The sequence below is a fragment of the Schistocerca americana genome, chromosome 3, assembly GCF_021461395.2.
Source record: "Schistocerca americana isolate TAMUIC-IGC-003095 chromosome 3, iqSchAmer2.1, whole genome shotgun sequence".
In the NCBI taxonomy this organism is placed as follows: Eukaryota; Metazoa; Arthropoda; class Insecta; order Orthoptera; family Acrididae; genus Schistocerca; species Schistocerca americana.
The window spans coordinates 670,186,804-670,214,614 of record NC_060121.1 but is presented as its reverse complement, the minus strand read 5'-3'; the positions used below and the strand labels follow the sequence as shown (position 1 = coordinate 670,214,614).

Here is a 27,811-nt window from a genome sequence, read left to right as displayed (position 1 = left end):
ACTGTAATGTCTGCCTTTGGTTATCTCAGTTACATTATTTAAGATTTCACAATCAACAATTTACTACTTCATTTCACATGCCTATAAAATCCTTTTTTTACTACCTGATAATATTTGGATGATGAAGCATGGAAAGTACTTGAACTTCATTGAGAGCTGCTTGTCTTTCTACTGCATTTAATTCTGTCATGTTCACTTCCTTCATAACAACCAATGTATCATCAGCAACCTTGCGATATAATACCGCACTGCCAAATGCTCCTGTTGCAAATAAAATAGAGATTTAACAGTCAGTATGTCAGTTTTGTAAAAATCTATGAGTCAGCAAGCAACACTTAAAAGAACAAGAATTATGTACATACACACTTACAGAAATGGAAAGTGCTACACTCTGAAGCACCAGCTGGATATTTACCATTAAACTTTCATTCATTTTCGAACAGGTGTCCAACATCAACATCAGTGTACATTCTTGTATTCACTGTACAATGAAATGAAACAGCTTCTGAATGTCATTTTAGAAATATCTTGCCATGCTTGCCAACATATATTTTGTCAATGCATGAAAATTGCTAGCTGAAGTCTATACAAAAATATATGTCTTCTCAGTGCAATCCAGTTATGTTCTACCAGTGACAATTCAGGGGAATAGGCTGGTCAGTTTAGGATTCATACATATGTCAACGCTTCTGTGATGTCAACTGCAGTAGGGGATCTATAATTACCTTGCTGGAATATGCCACTTAGCACCGTTGTCAGGAAGGGTGTGAGAGCAGGATTTACCATTCTTGCCCAACACTGGTGAGCATTCAGTCACCCTTCAAAAAGTACCAAATCAATACTGTTGTCATATTCACCATACTTAACAGCTGCTTATACCATGATTTCACGATACGAAGAATTAAGGGTCTTGAAAATCCCTGTTACTAAGTATTTTACTGACACATTCAACACAATCTGTCCACTACAAACAAGGCAAGACTCAATGATGAAGACTACAGATGCCACTCAATGTTCCAGTTGAGTGCGGCTCTACACCACACAAGTCTGAGTTGACTGTGGCATGGTGTCAGTGGTAAACTACATGTAGGACACAATTTTTATACACTATAACCTTCAATAACAACACTATACCTCAGGACAAAATAATACACAAACACACTGAGGATTGTGTCAGTCTAGAGTAAATCAGAGTCCTTCAGTTACAGTTATTTCACACTGTCAAAAGACAGTCCTTTGTTAGTCAGTCTGTGTCCATACATCAGCACTACCTCCCTTCTTTATTTTTAAAACTCGGAGCCTCGGGTATGGCAGGCAGCTGGTATTTTATAGTTTACCCAGATCTGGTAGTCTTTGGAACCACTGGGAGGTCCCACTGGTGGCAGCTGGTCTGCGTGTGTTTCTCTGCACTGTGCTGTCTAGTTGGCAGTGTGATGGGTGGTCCTGTAGCAGTGTCCACAGTCACTTTCATGTCCAAGTGTGCCACCTACAACCACTTGACTGAAACCATTTCATCTCATCCACCGCACTGAATTTTAAGATGTGTGGTCCACTCTGTAGGAGCTTGTATTAGCCACTGCATGGCAGCATGAGTGATGGGTGGACAAAGTTGTCCCACAGGCAGAAAAAAGGTTTGCTGTACTGTAAAAAACACCCTGATGTACCTGGGGCTAGGGGTTTTAAAAAAGTAGGAGAAGGAAGCTGATGTAGTGACCTAGCTTGACTAACAAAATAATGCACTAATACATTGAGAATCATTCAAGTCTAGAGTAAACCAAAGCCCTTCAGTTACAGCTATTTCACACTATCTTGTAGTTAGTCCTTTGTTAGCCATTCAGTTACAGCTATTTCAGACAGGCTTCTAGTTAGTGCTTTGTTTGTCAATCTGCATCACTACAAATGCATGGCAACACTAGGTCTCAACCCAGCTTCAAGTACACTGTTCCCAACAGTTCCCAGTAACTCTCTGCTTGAAACCTCTGGTTGGATTTTAGATGTTGTCAGTTCTATTTGTCAATGACAGTTGAACAGTGCTACAGTCTTCTGGTGTAGTCTTTCTGGAAGGATCCATGCCTGTCCTTGCTGCCACACTATTGTCTTGAGTCCACATCATCAAGACTTGCTCTGCAGTCACAGCACCACAGCCAACCATTTGCATCCTATATGATGTTCCCATGTCATCTACACCAAAGATTCAACCTTTCTCCAAGTCTTAAAGATTGCAATAAGCTGAATGTGCACATTCTCTGGGATGAAGTCTTAACAAAATATTTCATAGGTATGGAAATCGTAGAGTATCAGTTTGTGCAGCATTTGGTCAATGTGTTTATGGTGTGACACTTTTCACTCCCTTAAGTGTAAAATAATTTTGTAGAAGTTTCATTGATATCAACTCTAAAAAAACTGGATAGCCAATAACTAAAAGGAAATGTAACTAGTGTTGAAGAAACAAAACACTGTTTGATTCCATTCTCGTTTTTCGCCTATGCTATGGATTCACATCAGGAACAATAATAGGAATACAAAGTAAACATTCACCTTTGCCCACCACACGAAGTTTCTCATAACCATCTAGCTTGTTCTCCTCGGACTGCAATCGCAGCTTCAGCTGATCAACAAAAAAGTAAATCTGGCTAACATCATCAGCACCATCAAAATCTCGATACAAACCAACAGGAACCTGTGTACAGAAAATGCAAAATACGTTAGATCTGTTACTTATATATCTAAAAACAAAGATGATGTAACTTACCAAACGAAAGTGTTGGTATGTAGATAAACACACAAATAAACACAAACACACACACAAAATTCAAGCTTTCACAACCAACGGTTGTTTCATCAGGAAAGAGGGAAGGTGAGGGAAAGAAGAAAGGATGTGGGTTTTAAGGGAGAGGGTAAGGAGTCATTCCAATCCCGTGAGCAGAAAGACTTACCTTAGGAGGAAAAAAGGACAGGTATACACTCGCACACACACATATATCCATCTGCACATATACGGACACAAGCAGACATATGTAAAGGCAAAAAATTTTTGTCATTGTTTATCTGAGTGTCCGTCTGTCTGTCCATCTGTTAAAATCCCTTTTTCTCAGAAATTGGTGCATGTTTCAATTTGACATTTATGTCACTTCATAAGGTCTATAATCACTTGGCACAGTAAAAAACTTAAGCTTCTAAGTTAATGCAGTAAACAGATGTGACCATTTATGTCAGCTATTTTGATACTCACAAACTCACTCATCGAAACCTATAGGGGAAATTGGCGTTAACTATACTTATATTTTTCTTCCCTCGAAATTTTACTTAAAGAATGGTTTTTTTAAATTATTCATGGCTCTGGAGGAAAAACCATATAAAATCTATGGGCACTTTCTTTTTTCCAGTATCTCACACAGATTTTATAGAACTGGAGAAGAATTTTGACCCTATTTTTCTAAATAGGGTGGCTGGGTTAACTATTTATCTAAATAGGGTGGCTGGGTTAAGTGGACCATATGTCAGGGTTAACTGGACCTCTTGGTTAAATAAATGTATTACAGTACCGTAAATATAAAAATTTATTGAATGACATTAGTAACAATGCTAAACACACATTCGTGAGTATATTAATGGAAAAAATCATGGAAATAACAAAGCTACTGCACAATGAATTTAGTGATATCTGTCTAGAAACAGATCATGTTTCGCTCAAACAGTCCACGGGTGTACTGCCAGTCCATAGTGTCCAACGGGCACAATATTTCGGTGATCAGACATGTTGCCATCGTCAGGTGCACTGATGAACTGAGCTACTGAGGGCCGGCGGCCGTCTTAAATCGCCCCCTATGAGGTGTTCTCTCCATTGTCTGCACCCATAGCCGCGCAATGGCAGTTTCTGAGACACTGGCGTCCGCGTCTGTGGTGGCGTCGGTGGAATTACCTCATCCGCCTAGCCACCCGTTCGTTTTCTTTGCTGAGCGTCTCTTTAATTAGACACAATGCTGTTTCCCATGCCTTTCAGAGGTATCTCAGTTGATGGAGTCCATCCCTGGTATGAATTTTGATAGCCTCTCTAACGATGCTGTCCCAGTATTTAGATGTCTGTGCCAAGACCCTGGTATGTTGGTAGTCCATTTCGTGATTTTCGGACAAACAGTGCTCTGCGACCACCGATTTGTTGGGGCACCTAAGTCGAGTGTGTATCTGATGTTCTTGCAAATGATCTTTGATGGCTATAACCTCAGCAAGGCATGGGAACCAGCATAGAGTCTAATTAAAAAACTCAACCAAGAAAATGAACGGGCAACCAGGGCGGACGAGGCAATTACGCCAACGCCATGACAGACGCCGACAATAGCATCTCAGTGACCACCAATGTGCAGCCACGGACACAGACTATGGAGAGAACACCTTGCAGGGGGAGGGATTTAAGACAGCCACCCGCCCTCAGGAGCTCAGTTTGTCAGCACACCTGATGATGATGACATGTCTGATCGCCGAAATATTGTGCCCGTTGGGCACTATGGATTGACAGTACACATGTGGACTGTTTGAGCAAGAAATATGCCAGGAGAAACTGAAGAATTGGATCATGTTTTCATTGTGAGCCCTAGTGCCATGTATTGGACTCTGCAGTTTCACTACTACTTCATTTGAAGCAACCAAGATATCATCTTCTTTTGCAGCTTCAAATTTTGGAGTAGAAACAGCTCTCTTAAAAAATTTTACTTCACAGACAATACCGTACAATATAACAGTGACCACTCCCTTTATTTTGACTACAATAATGTTCTCTTCTGCACTGTTTCAACATTTTCATCACCACTTGTGTAAAAGTCAGTATTACAGAAATCAATGTACTGGACATGATCAGCATCTTCAGAACTGTTGCTGCTCTCTTCCAGTAATTGGCATTTGAGTGAAGGCTTTACTTCATGGAATGTATGCTTTTTTGGCAACTGCTTTGATCTTCTGTCATTTGCTGCTATGTCTGGATGTTGTTTAACTGATGCACTGGTAAGGACAGTTTATTTTCTTTCTTTCTACCTCTTGTAGTTTTACTTGCACCAATCTTAGATTATGTCCAAACTTGCACAGGATGTGCAATTTGTGTTTTCTGATCTTGTTTGATGCTCAAGATGCATCACATTGTCATCTGCAGGTTTGCTTTCATCTTATTCCAGTGCGTCATGTGCTGTCCTTTGCATGTAATGACCAAAAAAGCTCAGTCTGTAAATACATTTGAATTGAAAGGTTCAGTAGCAATGAGACTAAATCCTTTCAAGACGTTGGAGACAGTAAAAGCCAAAGGAGATGCTACCCTCAGAGAGCTGCAATGTCTTATATGGTAATTCTGGGGGCACTGGTGGGTGTTCCTGTGAAATTATTCATAATACTCATTCATCAACAACTTTCTAGGGTTAACTGAACCAGTACACATGACCCCAAAACTTACTGGCCCAGTTACCTTCACTTTATCAAAAATCTTCAAAATAGCAGGAAAATGGCTCCAAGCACAGCTCATATTTCACGCAGTATCATAAAGCAATAAGCACTGAATTTATCTCAAACAAACAAAATTGTATACTACTAGTAATTAAAATTTTAGGAGGATTTGCTAAATTTAAAAAAAATATTACTCCTTCCAATGGATTTCACAATTATATATGTATATCTGCAAATTTAGCCAACAAAAAGCAGCCATATTAGGTCAAATGTACATCAAATCTAAGGAAACAATTTTATGGCACAAAAAAATTCTCTCTTGAATTGTTAATTAATGTGGTGGTCCAATTAACTCTGAGGTTCAGTTAATCCCAACCTGCCCCTTTGTATTGACCTAGAATCATGAAATCTGATAAAATGCAGAAAAATTTTAAAAAGTCTTGGAATACCTGGGACTGATATTTTGCCATTAACAATGTCAACAACAGACAAAGACAAAGAGACAAAGATTGTCAAAATCAATGAGCAGGAGCAGGGGAGGGGGATCAACTGTCTCCCACATGAAGGGAGGGATGAACTGTCTCCCACATAAAAGAAGCGATGTACTTTCTATATACATAATTAAGTTTGTAAGGAGCCCTCAGAGCACGAGTCCTACTCACATCTGGCCATTTTGTTGTGGGCTTAGTCTTTTTTTTATTAGTGTTTTATGTGATATTCATATACAAAGGTCTTCAACGAGCTCCAATTTAATAAAATTATAAAGGAACAAAATGCAAACTTACATGAATTCAAGTGTTATAAAAAGATATGTTGTTAAGTATTCTTCATAATAAATGCCTGATTATCTAGCTTCAAGTGTTGAAGATACCTGTTAAATGCATAACAGTAATTGTCAGTAGACACCATGGGGAAAAAAAAGTAGCAGCTATTAAATTCATTTATATTCGTAAAGATTGAGAATGAGATTTTCACTCTGCAGCAGTGTGTGCACTGATATGAAACTTCCTGGCAGATTAAAACTGTGTGCCGGACTGAGACTCGAACTTGGGACCTTCACCTTTCGCGGGCAAGTGCTCTACCAACTGAGCTACAGTTCAGTGCACATATCAGCACACACTCCACTGCAGAGTGGAAATCTCATTCTGGAAACATCCCCCAGGCTGTGGCTAAGCCATGTCTCAGCAATATCCCTTTTTTCAGGAGTGCTAGTTCTGCAAGGTTCGCAGGAGAGCTTCTGTAAAGTTTGGAAGGTATGAGATGAGATACTGGCAGAAGTAAAGCTGTGAGGACGGGATGGGAGTCATGCTTGGGTAGCTCAGTTGGTAGAGCACTTGCCCATGAAAGGAAAAGGTCCCGAGTTCAAGTCTCAGTCCGGCACACAGTTTTAATCTGCCATGAAGTTTCATTCATAAAGATTGTCTTTCCAGTTAACATTGTACTGAAAACAGTATTACTATGAGTTACTAGGACACACAGTAATAATAGCTTTAGAACTGAATGTAGTCACTAAAGTAATTTGACTCTTAATAACTTCATGTTAGGCACATTTTTTCATAGCAGAATGTTCCTGTCAGGTGGCATTAACAGAAATATGTGACAACAGTACTGGAAGAATCAGATCTAGAGAAGATTCATTTGGCGACCTGTCAAAATATCAGGGAAAAATTGTCAAAAGAGATAATGTGAGATAAAGCAATGTAGGCTGAAACAGAAGGAAGAGGTAGTGATGAGGAAAGAGAGGAGAGTGTCAACAATTTGACAGAGATACTGGTTTGCTGTTGCAGAATACACAGCCAGCTGGTAGGTGCTGATAAAGTAGATAATAGGAAAAAGCAAAAGCTTTAATCATTTCTTGAAGGCAGCATGATCTGGGATCAGAGGCAAATTACTAGGTAGTATGTTCCTGAATCTTATGACTGAACTGGAAAAAGAGATGGGGAGTTATATAAAATTAAACATAAGTACAGTAAGATATCAGATATATTGAAGTTACAAGATGATGATGGACATTTGATGTAACAGAGAAAGAAGAAGCATTTTTCAAAGGGACGTAGCAGAGTTATCAGAAGTGTGGTCCAAATGTGAATACTGGATAGAAATACAATCAGGTCATGTATTTTGTTACACAGGAATAGAACAGAGAGTAAATTTATGAGTAGGCTTCATCATAAGCAACAACATTAGAAACAATATTACAAATACTGAAAGAATGCAAGTGACTGGTAGGATGCTTGATAAAAGAAATGAAGCGAAAGAGAAAGAGACTCATTAGCCAGAAAGTCTGAAGAGGACAATTTGTTTAAAAATGAAATACATTTCATCTAAATCATTCAGATCTGTGCACTGCTATTTTCGAATTCTGATGGTTCTGGTGAGGGAGTAGAAGAGATACAAAAAGATTAACAGAAGATGATAAATATAGATATAACAACAAAAAAAGTTTTGCATCACCACAGTTCCCAGAACTCTTGAAGATAAGACATTGCCTGTGGATATTGTATCACAGATACAGTCCCTTTGACTGTTCAGAGATGTCACCAAACCCACCCAAAGATGTAAACAACCACGTATGAGCAGCACCTATTACATGGAGGAGGTCCGACAGCTGATCAGTTCCAGTCATTCCAACAAGAAGGAGGTTCAACCATGCCTAAAGGGTCAATATCGTGGTTTGATCACATCCGCATTGTTATTTTGTGCCAGGAAGGGCTCTCAACGAGGTAAGTGTCCAGGCATCTCAGAGTGAAGCAAAGCGATGTTGCTTGGACATGGAGGAGATACAGAGAGACAGGAACTGTCGATGACATGCCTCATTCTGGCCACCCAAGGGCTACTAATGCAGCAGATGACCGCTACCTATGGATTATGGCTCAGAGGAACCCTGACAGCAACACCATCATGTTGAATAATGCTTTTAGTGCAGCCACAGGACGTCATGTTACAGCTCAAACTGTACGTAGTAGGCTGCATGATGCACAACTTCACTCCTGACGTCCATGACAAGGTTCATCTTTGCAACCATGACACCATGCAGCATGGTACAGATGGGCCCAACAACATGCCGAATGGACCGCTCAGGATTGACATTATGTTCTCTTCACCGATGAGTGTCAAATACGCCTTCAAGCAGACAATCGGAGACGTGTTTGGAGGCAACCCAGTCAGGCTGAATGCATTAGATATACTGTCCAGGGAGAGCAGCAAGGTGGAGGTTCCCTGCTGTTTCGGGGTGGCATTAAGTGGGGCCAACATACGCTGCTGGTGGTCATGGAAGGTGCCGTAATGGCTGTACGATACGTGAATGCCATCCTCCGACCAATAGTGCAACCTTATTGGCAGCAAATTGGTGAGGCATTCATCTGCATGGATGACAGTTCATGGCCCCGTCGTGCACATCTTGTGAATGACTTCTTTCAGGGTGACGATATCGCTCGACTAGAGTGACCAGCATGTTCTCCAGACATGAACCCTATCGAACATGCCTGGAATAGACTGGAAAGGGCTCTTTATGGATGGCATGACCCACCAACAACTCTGAGGGACCTACGCCAAATCGCTGTGGAGGAGTGGGACAAGCTGGACCAACAGTGTCTTGATGAACTTGTGAATAGTATGTCATGAAAGATACAGGTATGCATCAATGCAAGAGGATGTGCTACTGGGTATTAGAGGTACCGGTGTGTACAGCAAGCTGGACCACCACCTCTCAAGGTCTCGCTGTATGGTGGTACAACATGCAATGTGTGGCTTTCATGAGCAGTAAAAAGGGCAGAAATGATGTTTACGTTGATCTCCATTCCAATTTTGTGTACAGGTTCCGGAACTCTCAGAACTGAGGTGATGCAAAACTTTTTTTAATGTGTGTAATTCTATATTGGAAATGACCTCCGTGAAGACCAAATTGAACTAAAAATGCAACTGACTACATTTTATCAAACAATAAGGAGCTGTATAAGGGGTAACAGTTCTAAAACCCGTTATGAATTCAAACTGATAACCGACTCATAATATGTATGGGAAAAATTATATAAAAGTAGAAGGAACCACAGTCACTAGGCAAAAAGCTTAAAATCTACATTGTGAGAATTTATTTGATGAGATATAACAGAAAAAAAACAAGCAAATAGTACAGAATGTTAGACAATAAAAGAAAGAGATAGATGAAAGGTATTCAGGCAAACAGCAAAAGATACTGGAGTAAAGAAGAAAGAAAAAGAAAATAAAATAAAAAATGGAACAAGGCAGTATAAAAGAGAGTGAGGGTTTCAAGAAACAGTAACAGGAGAAGAGCACAGTAGAGTATGCTGAATTAAACAAATCCGTCTGGAAATTTATTTAAACAATGAAAATTTCACAAATAAAACAATTTAAATCAATAGCATTATCAATTAAAATGGTGGATGGCAAGGAGAAAAAATTGTAGAATAGATCTGCCCAAACAGTGATCCATGAGCGCAAGCTGTTCAGCGACACTCCTGCCTAGTGCTTCAAGCACGGGAGCAAGTGGTGCTGAGGGAAGAGGAGGAAGAGGAAAATGGAGGCTGCACCCAGACGCCAGTTGTGTTAAATTAGATTTGCATTCTGCATTAGGAATAGTACAGCACCCAAGCACTTGTCTAAAAAATAAAAAGTGAAGACCACATTGTTCAATGGAAATGGAAATGAGTGTTTGACGTCATTTGCCGGGAGGCCCCTTGCGGTGTAGGTCTGGTCACCTTGGTGCAGATCTTATTACATTCAATGCCACATTGGGTGACCTGCATGCCAGATGGGGATGAAATGTTGATGAAGACAACACAACACCCAATCCCTGAGTGGAGAAAATCTCCATCCCAGTTGAGAATCGAACCCAGGCCCGTAGGACATCAATCCGTCATGCTGACCACTCAGCTATTGGAGCAGACACATTGTTCAGGGATGAATGGGAACAATTATTTCAATGTTCAGTTCAACACAAGTTTGCAAACCTTTTTTTCTGTTATTAAATTGACCATGTCCCACCAACATTTAGATTTGAATTGATGTATGTATGTTACTCATTATAAAATCAAAATGTATGTAAATTTATAAACATCACAACTTAATGTCAAATGCCTGTATGTAAAGCATTTTGTAGCTCTGTTCATCATATTAGCACCCTTAAACGAACTTATTTAATAAAATAATAAAAGTTACTGCATTGGCAGAAAAATAAAAGCTGAAAATAAACATACATGATAAAAACCTGCTTTTAGATGTACACGGCAATTTTCACTCTTAGAAACAGTTGAATTGTGTTGCAAACATGTCATTCAGAGTTTCCCACATGTGCAGTCTTCAGCATACAACCATCTCACTCAGACATCTGCTCAGAACACTGCAGTGGTGGGAAATCCAAAGCACTGATCAGACTCTGCTGCGCTCATAGAGTGTGAGCATGCTCTGGGAGCACAAATCTTGGCCTGGCCCATTGTAGAACCATTGGAAAATTTATTTAAAATTTAATATAGCCCAAAAGATGAATCAGAAGTAGAGACAGTTAATAATGTCATTCCACAAGTAAAGCCAGATGAGGTGTATAAAGCCATTAGATGTGTCAAGAAAGGAAATCGTGATGGTGATGATGGTGTTTCAGTAGACATGGTTACACTGCAGAAAAAGTAAAGCAGAAGCATCATGTTTATTGTAAAAATTAAGAGTTATGGAAAGCTACCATATTCAGATATTCTGTTTTACACAAGTAAGAGGAAGATTGACCAGTATCTGCATGCAGTGAGCTACCTAACACAATACCCCCTGTTGTGTTATGATTAGGATGTTAGTACAAAGAGCTTCCACTATCTATGCTGTTGACAAATAGACACAGGAGACTGAAGTGTGTTTTTAAGTCTGGGCATCCACAGAAATTTATCCAGGGAGGGGCTGTCTCTAAGATTACAATTTTTTTATGTACATAAGTTAGACAGTTTTGAGATGTGTTATGCCTCAAGAATGAAATTTTATAGGTGATACAAGAAACTTATTCTATCCCAAAACACTGATGGTTATACAGTCAATATATAAATAAAAACTCTGTACTCCTGATTCCAGGGAGGGAAGGGGGTTGCAAGTATCCCCTCTTGCTGCCCTCTTCCCTCTTGTGGACAGCTATGAGAATGTATATATAATTAGCATGTCAGAAAGAATATATGCCATTTTCTCTATTAATCCTACCTGGTAAAGGGCCCAGACTGAAGTGCAATAGACCTACTCAAGTATCAGTCTGCCGATGACTATATATGACACCTGCTTAGTAGGTTTCCTACACTTCTTGAGGATCTGTCAAGAACTCGGTTTGGCAACTATATTACCTATGATTAGTTTTAAGTGAGTAATCGCCCCATATGCATACATCTAGATATTTAATGGATATGACCTTTCAGTTTTTGATCAGCAACTGTCTAATCACTGAATGACCAGTCTTCTTGCATATTTATGTGCAATACATTCCATCTATTTACACTCTTCCTTGCACCAAGTGGTTGACCCTCTTCAGGTCTTCCTGCTTTTCACAACAATTTTCTAGTGTTGTGACTTCTCTATATACAACAGCATCAGCCATGAACTGACTCATGGAGCTTCTGACATAAGCCACTAGATCATTTATATAAATTGTGAACAGTAATGGTCCTATAAGTCTCCCTTTGGGTAGGGGAACTACGCCTAATATCACAACCATTTTTACTTCTAGGTAAAATTTTGCTGTTATTACTTTCATTAAGTTGCTTTTTTAATTTTTAAGTAAGCAAGCTGTTTATTGTTGCCCCTTATCCAAAATAATTAAGTGAATGTCTCATCGAATAAACAATTCAAAAATAAAAAACCACACCAAGTACGTTTAGGCAGTTTGGAAAAAAGTATCCCTAATATAGCATCAGGGGTCCTCCTAATATCATCGTGTGCGATATTAGAGATACTAGCTCTAACAATTTTAAAATAGAATTAAGGAGCGAAAATAAATTAACTGAAAATTTTAGAACATTATTATATTTAATTACATGCACATATACAGTGCTGTCATGCAATTTCACATATAAAAATGTCATACACTGCTCACATTATAAAAAAGTTGGAATTTATCCTTCCAAACAGAAATGACAAATAAAGGTTTTATAGTCAGTAGCTCCAGAACATTGTTTATGACACCACATGTGACATTTAGTACAAGTTATCCATTTTTCTTCAGGCCTGTCAGTCAAATGAAGCTCACAATCATTTTCACTTTCATCATCTGCAGACACTGTCAGTGGTTTATCAGAATCTTCATCTGATTCTGAGGATGTCTCCAATAATGGCCTACGTGAGACATTCCTTTTCTTAATTACAATAGTTTTCTTTACATGCATGATTTTTTTCCTTTTATGTTTTGCAATGAGTTGATTATTTTTGTTTTATCTATCAGCAAAAATAGTTTTTGCAACATTTTTGTTCGATTTTTTTGGAAATGTCTTCAATGAGCTTCATTTTATACAGTGTAGTTGTCAGAACAGTTGCTGGGCAGCTTGGTCATCCTCTTTTCTTCGAATGAACAGTTTGGTCCTTCAGTTGTGGCAAGGGGCTTATATCCATCAGAAAAATTCTGCAGTCATTTGCAGATGGTGAGGATGTTTCACACCTGGCCTGTCCTCGAACAATGTGTGTACCACTCTTGTTTACAGGTGGTTGGGAGCCACTAGGTGCAGGCTGGGGCTCAAGTAGTTCCTGCCTGATGTGACTTGTTTCAGCCAGATAACTGTCATTTTAAGGTGAAAGATGGACAGAGTCTAGTGGCTCGTCTTGTTGACCAGTGGACATGATAGTCAGCCACTGAAAATTCATGGTCTTGGAAAATGTTTCTGTTCAGTTATTCTAAAACCGTGTTTGCTGTAGCTACTGTGGCTGACTTTTTGTAAGCTTCAGCAAACAGCTTTGCAATCTGGAAAGGACTCACCACTCTACCTATATGATTTTTCAACCAGTTTTCTATTTCCTGTGCATATCTAAGTTTTCAGGGGAAACATAAATGTTCCATCAAGAGGTTGCACCTTATGACAACAGTGAGGTGGTAAACTCACAATGCATACACCATTTTCCCTAGCTGACTCAAGTACGGGTAAGTTTCTTATATGTGAATAGTGGCCATCTAAGACCAGGATGAAGGGGTCATCCTTGGTAGGTTTCACACTTTCTAAAAGCTGATCTAGAAACCGTTTAAGGAAACTTTCAGATTACATCCATCCTGATTTGTGGTAGACAGTCATGCTTCCATTCGTTGCCCTATCTAATAGCTCTGGTTTTTTATTTTTTTTTTCGTGGAAATACAAATAAAGAAGGTATAAAGTGACTGGTCGCACTCATGCAAGTAACAACTGTTACTAATTATCCTCTCTATACTGAGGATTCAGAGCCAACTTTCCATTTACCTTTCAATCCAATAACTTTGTTTTATTCTGTAGAACTGTCAGACCAGTCTCATCACAATTGTAAAGTCTCTTAGGGTCAAAATTTATCTTTTCTAGAAGGGATTCGTAAACGTCAAAAAAACTGCTGAACACTTTCCCTGCTAAATCCTAACTGATGCTTGTTGAGGTTTTCTTACACTAAGTTCTAAGTGTCTCCACATAAATGAGCGGAGCCATTTCCAACCAGCAATAGTTGTCTCTTTATTAAAAAGTGTTCGTAAAGAATTTTTTTCTGCTTGCGTTGTTTCTTCAGTTTCAGTACATTACGTTCCGGCCATAATTGATTGTGACATTTTCCCTTCATAGCGAGTGTAATGAGTGCTGCTTCTCAAGGTTCGTTTGCGGATTGCCTCACATGAAGAACCCTCATTTCATGCATATGCAGTCTAGACAAATGTTTGACTTTTTCCCGGAAATATGGACTTCTGCCCGACAACGACACGAGAGACTGTATTGGCTGTGGTGCTGTGAAGTCTGTGAAACTGCGTAAGGGGAGTGCAGACACTGACATTCCATTGCAATTTCATTGCGGACTTTGTGGAAAGCGAACCAGCATCAGGAAAAATACGTGGTTCGAGTCCTCTACATTATCGATTGAGACGAGCATAATTCTTGTGTCGTGCTGGATTCGTGATTACACTCTGCAAGCCATATTACCCCGGGTATGGCAAAAAAGGTCTTGTTGCTGCAGCTTATACATCGCACAGACTGTCATAAGACGATAACACCGAAGACGACTAAGGTAAGTCGTCTCCTTTCAATTTACCAGTGCTTCTCTAACGCTTTTCTTTTGTCGTTCTCTAGTGACACCTTCAAACATACTCGTAACGCACGCCACGAGGCCTCCATAATTGATTTACTATCGCAACTTCGATATGTATCCTTTGGAGCGCTCCAACTTCGATAGGCAATCATTCCTGTAAATTACCAACTTTTGCTGTGCACAAAACTTTCGAAGAATTACACAAACTGAACGACGCTGCACATCCAACCAAAGATGACACAGTACTAAATGGTTTCTGTTACACATCTGATGAAGCTATTCCCGTCCAGCAGTTATTTAGAAGGGTGCGATATTAGGCTGAGGTGCGGTAATAGGCAGAGTTCCCCTGCACCTCAAGCTACTTCTCCAGTACAAACGATATGCCGTGTTCCATTTGTCATGAATTCTTCAATCCATACTCAAAACTGCACTGTTATTCCGAACATATTTCGTTCATCAGACGTCTGTGCGGAACTGTACTGAACGCCTTCTGGAAGTCAAGGAACAAGGCATCAATCTTGGTACTGATATCTACTGCCTTGTAGATCGTGAGGATGAACAGAGCAAGCTGTGTTTCACATTGACATCAGCAATATTGGTTGTGCGTCTATTTCACGACCCATCTTGAAAATGGTGAGGTGTGTGAGGAAAAGTAATGAGACAGCGATCTGGCAACACTATGTTGTTCTACTTGTGTAGACGACTACGTAGGCCCTACACCCCTCCCACATGCCCAGTCCGAGTTTCAGCTCCGTTCAGCCATCACGGGATTTCCTGAGAGTGCCATCAGTGCAGCTGTGTTTTTCTTTGCGTTCCGAAAATGGAGCAGTGGAATTTAGAGCAACGTTATGCCATCAAATTTTGTGTTAAATTTGAGTGATCTGTGAGAGTGACATTGGAAAAGTTGAAAGAGGTCCATGGGGAAAATTCATTAGCCAATGCTCAAGTATTTCTTTGGCAGAAATCATTTTTGGAAAGTCGAGAACACATTGAATATGAACCTCTCTCAGGGAAACCTTCACCTTCAGGGGCCCACGAAAACGCCAAACGTGTGTGTGTGTTCTTGTGGGATCAGACTGACGCTTAAAAAAAAAAAATGATGGGCGACATTAGATTTCGACCAAAATTTTGCACATTCGAAAAGTCTGTGCCAAAAAGGTGCCGAAAAACATAAAAACTCAGCAGGACATTTGAAGAAACGTGTGCATTGATTTTCTTGAGAGGATCGCCAATGACCATGAATGTTTCAACCATGTTATCACAGGTGATGAATCCTGGATTTTTGGGTACGATTCTCTGACGAAGTGGGAAAGTGAAGAGTGGAACACTGAGACATCTCCTCAACTGAAAAAAGTTCGAATGAGAAAGTCAAAGATCAGAACAATGCTGTTTGCTTTTCTGACATTAGGAGGATAGTGCATTAAGAATTTGTTCCAGCAGGACAAACCGTCAACCAAGTGTTTTACAAAGATGTCCTTGAAAGGCTCAGGAAAAGCATGAAGCAAATTAGACCAGACACTGCATACAAGTAGGTGCTGCATCATGACAATGCCACATGTCACGGGGCAGACCTCAAAAAGCATTCCTGTTGTTCCACAGCTCACCTGTTCACCTGATCTGAGTCCTTGCACCTCTTCCTTTTCTCTAAATCGAAAAATGTCTTTGAAGGACGTCATTTTGGGACTTGAAGTCTTTGAGTTCTCCTACCAACACTAGGAACAGCTACCCCATGGCTGTAGAGCTACCAGAGGAAACTACTTTGAGGAGGACAAGGTTGTTTGAAAAAAATGAAAACTTAGACAGGTAAAAAAAAATCAGTCTCATTACTTTTCTCATACACATCGTAGAAGCGTTTGTGCAATCTTGCTTGGCAGCCTCAATGCGCCCCCCTCCCCCACCCACTTCCACAGGCCTGATTGTGGCGAAACAGGTTTATTTTGCTCCGACTTGGAGCTGCCTCTACCACGGCGAAACAGGTCTACTTTGCTCCGCCTCACAGCTGCTTTACCAGGGCCTCTACCAGACCATGTAACGGCCTGGCTGAACAGTGTCTCTCCTGGTGGAAGAGGAAGGAAAGAAAGTCATGTTCATCGACCTGTGCAAACGGGCATACTTACGCAGCCCCGAATGTACAGTTTTTCTGAAGCGAGAAAGAAGCTTGATGGTGGCGCCCTCTGTTCTCGAGCGTTATTTAGAAAAACACGCAATTATATACTGGGTGGGAATTTTTGTGACCGGGACTATAAGGGCCCTCAAACAAATTTGCGCCTTAAACCATAAAATTAAATACAGGAAACATACTACCAGTAAAGACAACAGACAAGCAAGACAGTATACTTTTCGTCAGTTTTTAGTTCTCAACATTTTTTCTCTCTGATCTTCCTACAGCTTTACACAGCGTGCTTCCCTTTCTGCGAAATTATCTATTAGCTCATCGAAGTTCGTCTCGTAGGCAGTTTTATTTTCAGTAGCTAGGATGGCAAGCCCAGATAATTATTTTCAGCTTACTGAAGCTTCGCTCAGAGCATGCAAATATCTTCGATAATGTGCAGTATATTCTTAAAGTTATACGAACATTAGGAAACGCTTCTTGTGAGTCATGTTTGCACAGATGTTGTAAAAAGTCGAATGCATTTGATGTTTCATTAAGTTTGGTTACTGGCTTTTTGAATACGGCGAGTTCCTGGCAAAAATCAACTGCATTCAAGTATTTAGGATATTTTCATGCTAGATGGGCTACATTTTTCTGCAGATCCTCAGTCGACATATGAAAAAATGCGTGGGCACTGAGGGAGGCGAAATTTTCATATAGACTCTCTGCGCTCTCTACCCTTCTTTCAATCTGTGTTAATATTTTGCCAAATACTACTTTTACATCTGAGGAAAACAGCCCAATCTAGTCTATTGTTCTTGATTCGACCTCGCAGAGTTCGGCGTAATGCCTTTTCTTTCTGGAAGTTGTTTGAGTTTGAGGATTTGCTCGATTTCCAACTTTTTTTGATACAGGTGTAGCTGCTTTGATCCAATGTTCTGTTGGTTTTTCTCACAATTCTTGTAGGATCTTTAACAAGACCTTGAGGTCTTGCACTGGCGCCACGGAACGCAAAATGATAATGTCCTTTTTTGTACATCTATATCTATACTCTGCATACTACTGTGAAGTGTATGGCAGAGCTTACGTCCCATTGTACCAATTATTAGGGTTTCTTCCCATTCCATCCACGTATGGAGCGCGGGATGAATGATTGTGTGAATGCCTCTGATCGTGTAACAATTATTCTAATCTTATCCTCACCTGCCCTATGTGAGTGAAACCTAGGAGGCTGTAGTATATTCCTCGAGTCATCATTTAAAACCGATTTTTGAAACTTTGTTAATAGACTTTCTCGGGACAGTTTACGCCTATCTTCAAGAATTTTTCAGTTCAGTTCCCTCAGTATATTCATTTCACTCTCCCATGGATTAAACAAACCTGTGACCATTACTGCTGGCCGTCTTTGTATACACTCAGTATCCCCTATTAACTCTATCTGGTACGGATTCCATACAATTGAGCAATATTCTAGAACCGGTTGCACGACTAATTTGTAAGCAGTCTCCTTTGTAGACTGATTGCAATTCCCCAGTATTCTACCAATAAACCAAAGTCTATCATCTGTTTTATCAACGACTGAGCCTATGCAATCATCCATTCCATATCCTTACAAAGTGTCGCACCCAGGTATTTTTACGAGTTGGTCGATTCCAACAATGACTCATTGATATTACAGTCCCAGAATACTATGTTTTTTTCGTGCACATTTTAATATTTCCGAACATTTAAAATAACTTGCCAATCTTTGCACCATGTTGAAATCTTATAATGATCTGAATATTTGTGTAGTTCGTTTCAGACAGTTCTTCATCATAGATAATTACATCACCTGCAAAAAGTATGAGGGTACTATTAATATTGTCTTCCAGGTCATTAATATACAGCATGAACAGCGAGGGTTCCAACACACTTCCATGGGACACATCCGAAGTTACTTCTACATCTGAATATGACTCACCATCCAAGATAACATGCTGTGTCCTCCCTACCAAAAAGTCCTCAATCCAGTCAGGAATTTCACTTGATACCCCTTATGATCGTACTTTTGACAATGCGCGTAGGTGTAGCACTGACTCAAACGCTATTCGTAAATCAAGGAATACTGCGTCTGCCTGCCTGTCTTGATCCGAAGCTTTCAGTATGTCATGTGAGAAAAGTGCGAGTTGGGTTTCACATGATCGATGTTTTCGGAATCCATGCTGGTTGGCATTGAGGAGGTCATTTTGTCGATACCTTATTATGTCTGAACTCAGAATATGTTCTAATAATCTACAACAAATCGATGTCAAGGATATTGGACGTTAGTTTTGTGGATCACTTCTACTACGCTCCTCGTAGACAAGCGTCACCTGTACTCTTCTCCAAAAACTGGGCACTTTTTGTGCGAGGGAGCTACAATAGATTATAGTTAGAAGAGGAGCTAATTAGAAGTGGGGCTAACTCAGCCGCAATTTCGGTATATAATCTGACAGGGATTCCATCGGGCCTTGGAGCTTTGTTCAGTTTTAACGATTTCAGATCTTTCTCAACACCACCGGCACTAATACTTATTTCATTCATCTTTTCAGTGGTATTTGTATTTCGACGTCCACTCCATTAATCTCTCGAAGAATAATAGCCCGAATAGTTACGTTGAAGATAAATTTAAAATCTGTCACCAGGTGTAGCAGATGAACTGCTTCGTGCGTAGACTCTGCGGCAAGAGGAGATTCTTCAGTTTCTAACAGAGCTTTGACAACTTACGGTAAATTATTTAATATAGCTGTAACAACTAGGTGTTTAGCCGACCGTCTTGTTTGACTGCATCCTTTTAAGTTGGTTTTCGTACACTTTTGCGTTATTTTCCACCACATCGTGGATCCAACAAAGAGATAATAATTTTCTTTGGATGCCCAAATAGGCTAACTGCTTCTGATTACGATGACGCTGAATGCACGCCCACAAGATTTAAAGAATAAGCTAGACACGGTGCAAACTCTGCCAGCTAGTTTATTTCCACAACTCTGGACTGGCCTTCGTAATATATGCCGGCCATATTAGAGCCATTATCGTAAAAGTGTGCACGAGGTCCAAAACATCAGCTTTTAGTTTTGCTAGAATTCGCTGTGTGAAATACTCCTATTCTCCAGTCTTTCCGTCTACTTCTATGAAATCAATAAAGCTTCCTTTATTTCACATTCAGTTTCTGTTATTCTTAAATAACGAATTACTTGGCTCATTTGTTCTGTGTGAGATACATATGGAGTGCAGTCAAACATGATGGTGAAGTAGTTAGTCTCCTTGATCTCAGTGATAATAGTATTTCGAACTTAGTTTGCCATCAGGGTAAGGTCGGGTGTGTAAATCTGTCTTACGCTTCTGGTATGAGTTCGCAGTAGCATTTTCTCTACATTTGCAACACTTAACGACAACGAAAAACAACATTCAGCTGTTGGTTCTGTATTGACGCCATTACAAGTGATCTTGAAGAGCCCTGCTAGATGTATAGGTTGTAGAAGTATATATAAGTTTTTGTTTCAAATTATGTAATCGTTGTGTATCGTATGCAGTAAGCACTATCTACGCACGCTTTAGAAAATAAAATTATTTGCCAAAAGAATCACCGTTCTGTGAGGAACAAACCATGGCACGAGAAACAGTGAAACAATTTGTGAAATTATTTTAAGACCAATTAGGCAGACAGAATTAGAGTGCTTTGTTGCGAGCTGCATATTTTACAGTAGCAGCAATGCAGATACCTGACAAATCCTTCGTGTGAACGGGAGTATTTCCATTCAATCCTGTTGTCTTTACAGTACAGGACCTTGTTCCCACAGACATCACAGGGAGAGTCAAATCATCAACAACTAAAAAGGGCAAAAGAGTTTAACAGGAGGACACGGGCAAATACTTCTCCTCAGTGACAGATGATTTGTCTGTGCAGTTACCAGGAAAAAACCAAGAACGTAACACAAATGAAGTTCAGGGCTCTGATGTACGAAAAGGTGTAGGCCTATCCAGTATTTATCCGCTACCGAAACATGATCGACCCACACAAAGAAGAGAAGTAAAAAAAAAATAGTGAAAAATGCAACCTTAGATAAACAAGCTAAACCAGACAAAACCAATAAGAGGCAAAATACCAGTACCAATAACGCAGAATCTCTAGGGCTAATCTGGACTTAACCGCGTCATCACCTTCAGGAACAACCAGGTCCTAATCCAAGGAGGAATCTGATGTTTTGAATTGCCCAGGGTGTGGTGAAGTCTACAAGTTATGAAGGAAATGGTTAATTTTCTTGTGATTACAGCGTACTCTTTGACTACATGTCGCCTAATCTTACCACACGATGCGGCTAAGACTACAAACGAGCAGTATCTTACGTATGTTGACATTTAAGGTTTATGTTAAAAGTCAAGCAGCTGTAACTGATATATGCTGTTCCCAAATAAACCAGCAATAATTTGCTATCAGAAAACCTCGTTTTAAGCTTCTCAACTGCTATATATGAGCGGTTATATACTAAGTGCGTACTCTTTCCCGACTTTCCCCTATATCGATGATGTCATTTTGTATTGTTTTTGAAAGACAGCATACCTGTTCTTTTTTTTACATGGTCTCCTTGAGAGTGGAACTGTATTTGGCGAGCAAATTAAGAAAATTTTTTTGGCTAGGCTGAGGAAAATTTGCAGCGATGACACTCGTTGTTTCTTTAGAACCTCGAAAAGGAATACAGTTTGTTGCAAGATACATGATAGTGTCCATTACAACATGTAAAATGTGTCTCCATTTTTCTTTCCCAGAGTGAATTAATCGCTCAGTGTTGCGATTGATGCCTTGAGACAATTTCATTTGCTGCCGACTGGTTTTCCATTTGATAAAACATAATTTGTGCGTCATGCTCAGATAATCTTTCTGAAGACCCTCTGCACACAAAGCTGATGTAGAAGTGCTGGAGTATGGTTTGCAGACAGTATAGTAAATTGCATTTTCTATTTTCGAATAAACAAGCCAGGATCTTTTAACATTTTCTTTATTTTCCTTTGTTCCGAACCACATGTGATGTACAAATGCCTAACGCTGCATTCAGTAGACTTTAACTCTATGTTATTTGGATGTTTATCATTTAGTAATACGGCTTGTTTGCTGAAGAACAGGACTATTACAACGCTAAGGTACTATGCAATATGTCTTACTAGTTATTCCTGTTAATCATTTATTCCCACTACGGTAGTTAGTCAACGACATAGACAGCGATCGTCGCTTGACGTTCTAACCTTCGGGTTTATTCGGCTTAACTCATGTAGCCCCGTCCCCTTCTCTGCGGGAAAGACCATTTTTTTCTAAATGCAACAGGATTCCCCTGTCAGAGACGTCACGTACATTATACATGTAATGAAAAATCAACTTTGGATACTTTCAGGAATCAGCTCAGGGTGTGTTTCAAAACCACTGGGATGTGTTTCAAAATCAAATAAATACTCGTTAGAACAACGTGCGCTGTACTCTAAGCGCTTTGTGAAACAAGTGTTTCTTCTTCAAACATATGAATTTGGCCCCCCTTGAAATTGCGCCAGGATCAAAACCCCCGGTTTGCCCACCATCGCCACCTTCAGAGCCGGGGCTGTACGTTAGGCCCGAAGATGTTGCTCAACCACCGTCCACTACAGCACCGGCATCTCCCACGTCCAGTGACACATCCGCTGCCACTGCACATACAACGCAGGCGCTACCCTGTGGCAGAAGTCAAGAGTGCGCAACTGTCCCCACAAATCGAAGAAATCATATGTTTTGGTAAACTCAATAAATCGAGGCGATCGTTATGACAGACCTTTGCAAACACAATACATGGAAGTTAGCGGCTATCTAACATTCAGTAATTCTAATTGTTTAGTGGTTTCCTTACTTCTTTCATCATTCAGCTTCTCACGAAACTCCATTGTTAACTCGACAATGCACAACGTATGAAGGTACATAAATCAGCTGTGAAAATGACTTCAAAGAAATACAAATGTTTGGTTCACGCAGAAATGAATCATGTTACTAAGGCCGTGGAATGTAGAGTGAGAGAAAAGGATGTAGCGAAAACTTTCAGAATTACGCCATGCACGCTGTCGAGAGTCCTGAAACAAAAATGTCGGAGTGTCGAAAACATGTCATACGGAGGGAGGAGCGGACCAGGCAAGATGAATTCTTGTTACTTGAAGAATGCGTATTGAAATGACTTGGTCAATAAAGTACAGGGTTATTACAAATGATTGAAGCGATTTCACAGCTCTACAATAACTTTATTATTTGAGATATTTTCACAATTCTTTGCACACACATACAAAAACTCAAAAAGTTTTTTTAGGCATTCACAAATGTTCGATATGTGTCCCTTTAGTGATTCGGCAGACATCAAGCCGATAATCAAGTTCCTCTCACACTCGGTGCAGCATGTCCCCATCAATGAGTTCGTAAGCATCGTTGATGCGAGCTCGCAGTTCTGGCACTTTTCTTGGTAGAGGAGGTTTAAACACTGAATCTTTCACATAACCCCACAGAAAGAAATCGCATGGGGTTAAGTCGGGAGAGCGTGGAGACCATGACACGAATTGCTGATCATGATCTCCACCACGACCGATCCATCGGTTTTCCAATCTCCTGTTTAAGAAATGCCGAACATCATGATGGAAGTGCGGTGGGGCACCATCCTGTTGAAAGATGAAGTCGGCGCTGTCGGTCTCCAGCTGTGGCATGAGCCAATTTTCCGCGGGCTACGCGTGAAAGTTGCCCGCGCGTGTTAAACCGTTTCTTCGGTCACTGCAGGCCGACCCGTTGATTTCCCCTTACAGAGGCATCCAGAAGCTTTAAACTGCGCATACCATCGCCGAATGGAGTTAGCAGTTGGTGGATCTTTGTTGAACTTCGTCCTGAAGTGTCGTTGCACTGTTATGACTGACTGATGTGAGTGCATTTCAAGCACGACGTACGCTTTCTCGGCTCCTGTCGCCATTTTGTCTCACTGCGCTCTCGAGCGCTATGACAGCAGAAACCTGAAGTGCGGCTTCAGCCGAACAAAACTTTATGAGTTTTTCTACGTATCTGTAGTGTGTCGTGACCATATGTCAATGAATGGAGCTACAGTGAATTTATGAAATCGCTTCAATCATTTGTAATAGCCCTGTAATGTGGATTTGGTATAGTATTTAGTACTGATACAGAGGTTTCCTTTATAAGTCCTAAGATTTTTTGATATCTGACGATGGCAGTAGCTGAAACGTGGTAATAAATAAAGAAAAGTTAATAAGTGGACTAGGCAGTTTTATCCACAATGATCACAGACTCACACACGAAATTCATTTCGTATGTAAATATTTTGCACAAGAAATTAATGCAATAAGAGATGGTGATTAGTGTACCAACAGTATCGACATTATGAAGCTTGCATAGATTATGATGAACAAATTTTAACACTAAAAGGTCCGCCCCCGGTAGCTGAGTGGTCAGCGCGACAGGCTGTCAGTCCTAAGGGCCCGGATTCGATTCCCGGCTGGGTCGAAAATTTTCTCTGCTCAGGGACTGGGTGTTGTGTTGTCCTAATCATCATCATTTCATCCCCATCGAGGCGCAAGTTGCCGAAGTGGCGTCAAATCGAAAGACCTGCATCAGGCGAACGGTCTATCCGACGGGAGGCCCTCGTCACACGACATTCCAACACTAAAAGGCTTTTGTACTCAAACTAATGTCACATATAATTACATACTATGAAGGAAAGCTAATCCAACGGCAATAGAGAGTTTTTTAAACATCGTGAAGGAACAAGCGCGGCATGATGTTTATAGTGCCGATAAAATGGATCACAAAATAATGCTTTCCTTAACACATTTCTCATGCTCTTTGAGAGTTGCTTTCCATTACAACGTTCTAAACCGGGTACTGGCAGTAAAATGCAGCCTGGGTGGTTGACTAGTGGGATAAGGATATCATGTAGAACAAAGTGGAAATTACATCAAAATGTTAGACGTAGTCACAATCAAGTTACAGTAGCCCATTACAAACATTATTATAAGATACTTAAAAATTTTATTAGGAAGGCAAAGAGTATGTGGTACGGAAATAGAATAGCTAATTCACAGGTTAAAATTAAAACCATATGGTCAGTTGTGAAGGAAGTGTCTGGTCAGAGGCACAATATCGACGATATAAAGTCGGTTCGTAGTAAAAATATTTCTGTTACTGATAAATCATATGTATGTACAGTATTTAAAAATCATTTTCTGGGTATTGCTGGTGAATTAAATAAAAATTTAGTTTCTGCAGGGAATCATATAACTCTCTTTCAGAGACTGATGTCTGCAATACTCCTCTGTAATAATGAAAATGGGCAGATTGAGTCAATAATCAAATCACTGAAGACGAAGGACTCTCATTGATGTGATGGAGTGCCTAGCAGAATATTTAAGTACTGTGTTGCACAGGTTAGCCCCATATTTAACAACATTTGCAATTTTTTCTTTAGGAGTACGATTAAAGTAAAACGGCTTTATAAAAAGGGAGAACGGGATAATGTAGACAATTTTAAACATATTTCTATGCCATCAGTGTTTACTAAAGTTACTGAAAAGGCTGTGTATGTAAGGATAATTGATCATTTTATATCACATAATTTGCTATAAAATGTACAGTTCGGCTTTAGAAGTCGTTTAACAACAGAAAATGATATATTCTCTTTTCTCTGTGAGGTTCTGCATAGGTTAAACAAAAGGTTTCGAGAGCCAGGCATATTTTTTGATTTAACTAAGGCGTTTGATTGTGTTGATCACAAAATATTGCTCCAGAAGTTGGAACATTAGGAATACGGGGAGCAGCTGACAATTGGTTCACCTCTTACTTAAACAACAGATAGAAAAGGTCATTATTCACAGTGTTGAGAATGGCGGTGATGTGGGGCCTGAGTGGGGTGCGGTCAAATGGGGGTGGGGGGACATGGATCAGTGTTGGGGCCACTCTTGTTCCTTATTTATATAAATGATATATCCCCTATAGTATTATGGGTAATTCTTAAATATTTCTGTTTGCTCTGCCTCGTGATGGCTGGGTGTTGTGTGATGTCCTTAGGTTAGTTAGGTTTAAGCAGTTCTAAGTTCTAGGGGACTGATGACCATAGCTGTTAGGTCCCATAGTGCTCAGAGCCATTTCTGTTTGCTGATGTTACTAGCTTGGTAGTAAAGTGTGTTGTGGGCAACATTGGCTCGGTTTCAAATAATGCACCTCATGACATAAGTCGTAGAAAATAAACTAACGCTAAATCACAGTAAGACTCAGTTTTTACAGTCTCCTTAACACACAATTCAACAAAATCCGACGTTTTAATTTCTCAGAATGGGCATATGATTAGTGAAACTGAACAGTTCTAATTTCTAGGTGTTCAGATGGATAGTAAACTGCCATGGAAAGCCCACGTTCAAGATCTTGTTCAAATACTTAATGCTGCCATTTTTACTAATTCAGCGGTATCTGAAGAAAGTGATTGTTCGACACGAAAATTAGTCTACTTTGCTTATTTTCATTCGCTTATGTCGTATGGTATTTTATATTGGGTAACTCTTCCCCTTCTAAAAGGATATTTTTGGCTCAGAAACGAGCGGTTCGAGCAGTAAGTGGTGTAAGTTTGCAGACCTCTGGTCAACCCCTGTTCACTTGTCTGGGTACTTTGACATTGGCCTCTCAATATATATATTCCTTACTGTCGGTTCTTGTCAACAATATCAGCTTATTCCCAAGAATAAGCAGCTTTCACTCAGCTAATTCTCGGCAGAAATCCAACTACATTTGGATCGGACTTCCTTAACTCTTGTGCAAAAAGGTGTGCAGCATACCGCTGGAGCCATCTTCAATAAGCCACCACCAGAATTCAAAAATCTTAGCACTAATCCAGGCGCTTTCAAACCGAAACTGAAGAGTTTCCTCGTGGGTCACTCCTTCTATTCTGCTGAGGAGTCCTTGAAAAATTAAGCTGATTCACATGTTTTATTGTTGACTGCGTTTACTTAAACTTAGGGCTTGACTTCTTTTGGGTTCATAAACATTTTATTTTTATTTGTTGTTACTTTTATGTTGTAATTTCATGTACTGACACGTTCCATGACCTTGGATATTTGTTCCTCAATTTGGTACTACGGAACTTGTCGTGTAAATAAAAATAAAAATAAAATATTGATCAATTGCTGGTTGTCTTGTAGACTGTGTCACTAGGTCAATGCTCTAACTGTAGAAGCAAGAATGTCAGCATGTGTGAAGCTTAGCATCGTAAAGGATTCCCACTGTCATCCCTTGCAGCCAGGCGTTCGGGCGAAAAGAGCTCTATTTCAGATATATCTGAAAATAATGAGCCTTTCTCGACGCCAGACCAAGCGAGGTTGCGCAGTGGTTAGCACACTGGACTCGTATTCGAGAGGACAACAGGTCAAATCAGCGGTAGGCCATCTGGATTTAGGTTTTCTGTCATTTCCCTAAACTCGCTCCAGACAAATGCCGAAATGGTTCCTTTGGAGGAGAAAGGCCGCTTTCCTTTCTTATTCCTGAACATTCCGAGCTTGTGCTCCGTCTCTAATGACTAATCTTTCTACCTTAGTTCGAAAGCCGGACGGTTTAACTGAAGTGTTTACTTTGGACCGTTTCAAGGCTGACAGAGAGCAGGAGACCACTGCTGAGTCACGAAGGCCTGGAGCTGCTTGAGAGAAGGCTTACAACCATTCCCACTACGAACAAATAGGTTTATTGTTGGGTTGCAGTTTTCTTGACAACTTCTAAGTGCAGATAAACACTTGAAGAAATTCTCAGAGAAGTTCATAAGAAAACCGACTTGCAGCCCACTAGCCACTATTTCATGCGTTCGATCATTTTGTGCTGTAGTCCAAATGTTCACCGAGCGAGGTGGCGCAGTGGTTAGCGCACTGGACTCGCATTCGGGAGGACGACGGTTCAATCCCGTCTCCGGCCATCCTGATTTAGGTTTTCCGTGATTTCCCTAAATCGTTTCAGGCAAACGCCGGGATGGTTCCTTTGAAAGGGCACGGCCGATTTCCTTCCCAATCCTT

General features: G+C 40.2%; 1 protein-coding gene and 1 non-coding gene across 4 annotated transcripts in view; one reads left to right on the top strand and one right to left on the bottom strand.

Moving 5' to 3' along the window:
* LOC124607401 (serine/threonine-protein kinase Nek8) overlaps positions 1 to 27,811 on the bottom strand; it is a 317,572-nt gene that overhangs the window by 277,208 nt on the left and 12,553 nt on the right. For all 3 annotated transcript variants that reach the window (XM_047139723.1, XM_047139724.1, XM_047139725.1), the window contains exons 4-5: positions 2,539 to 2,680; positions 105 to 261 (exon numbers count right to left, since the gene is read on the bottom strand). In XM_047139723.1, the coding sequence (XP_046995679.1) occupies positions 105 to 261; positions 2,539 to 2,680 (299 nt within the window). The remainder of the gene's footprint in view (positions 1 to 104; positions 262 to 2,538; positions 2,681 to 27,811) is intronic.
* Trnaa-cgc lies at positions 27,642 to 27,714 on the top strand. The gene has a single exon. It is a non-coding gene; the product is annotated as a tRNA-Ala (tRNA).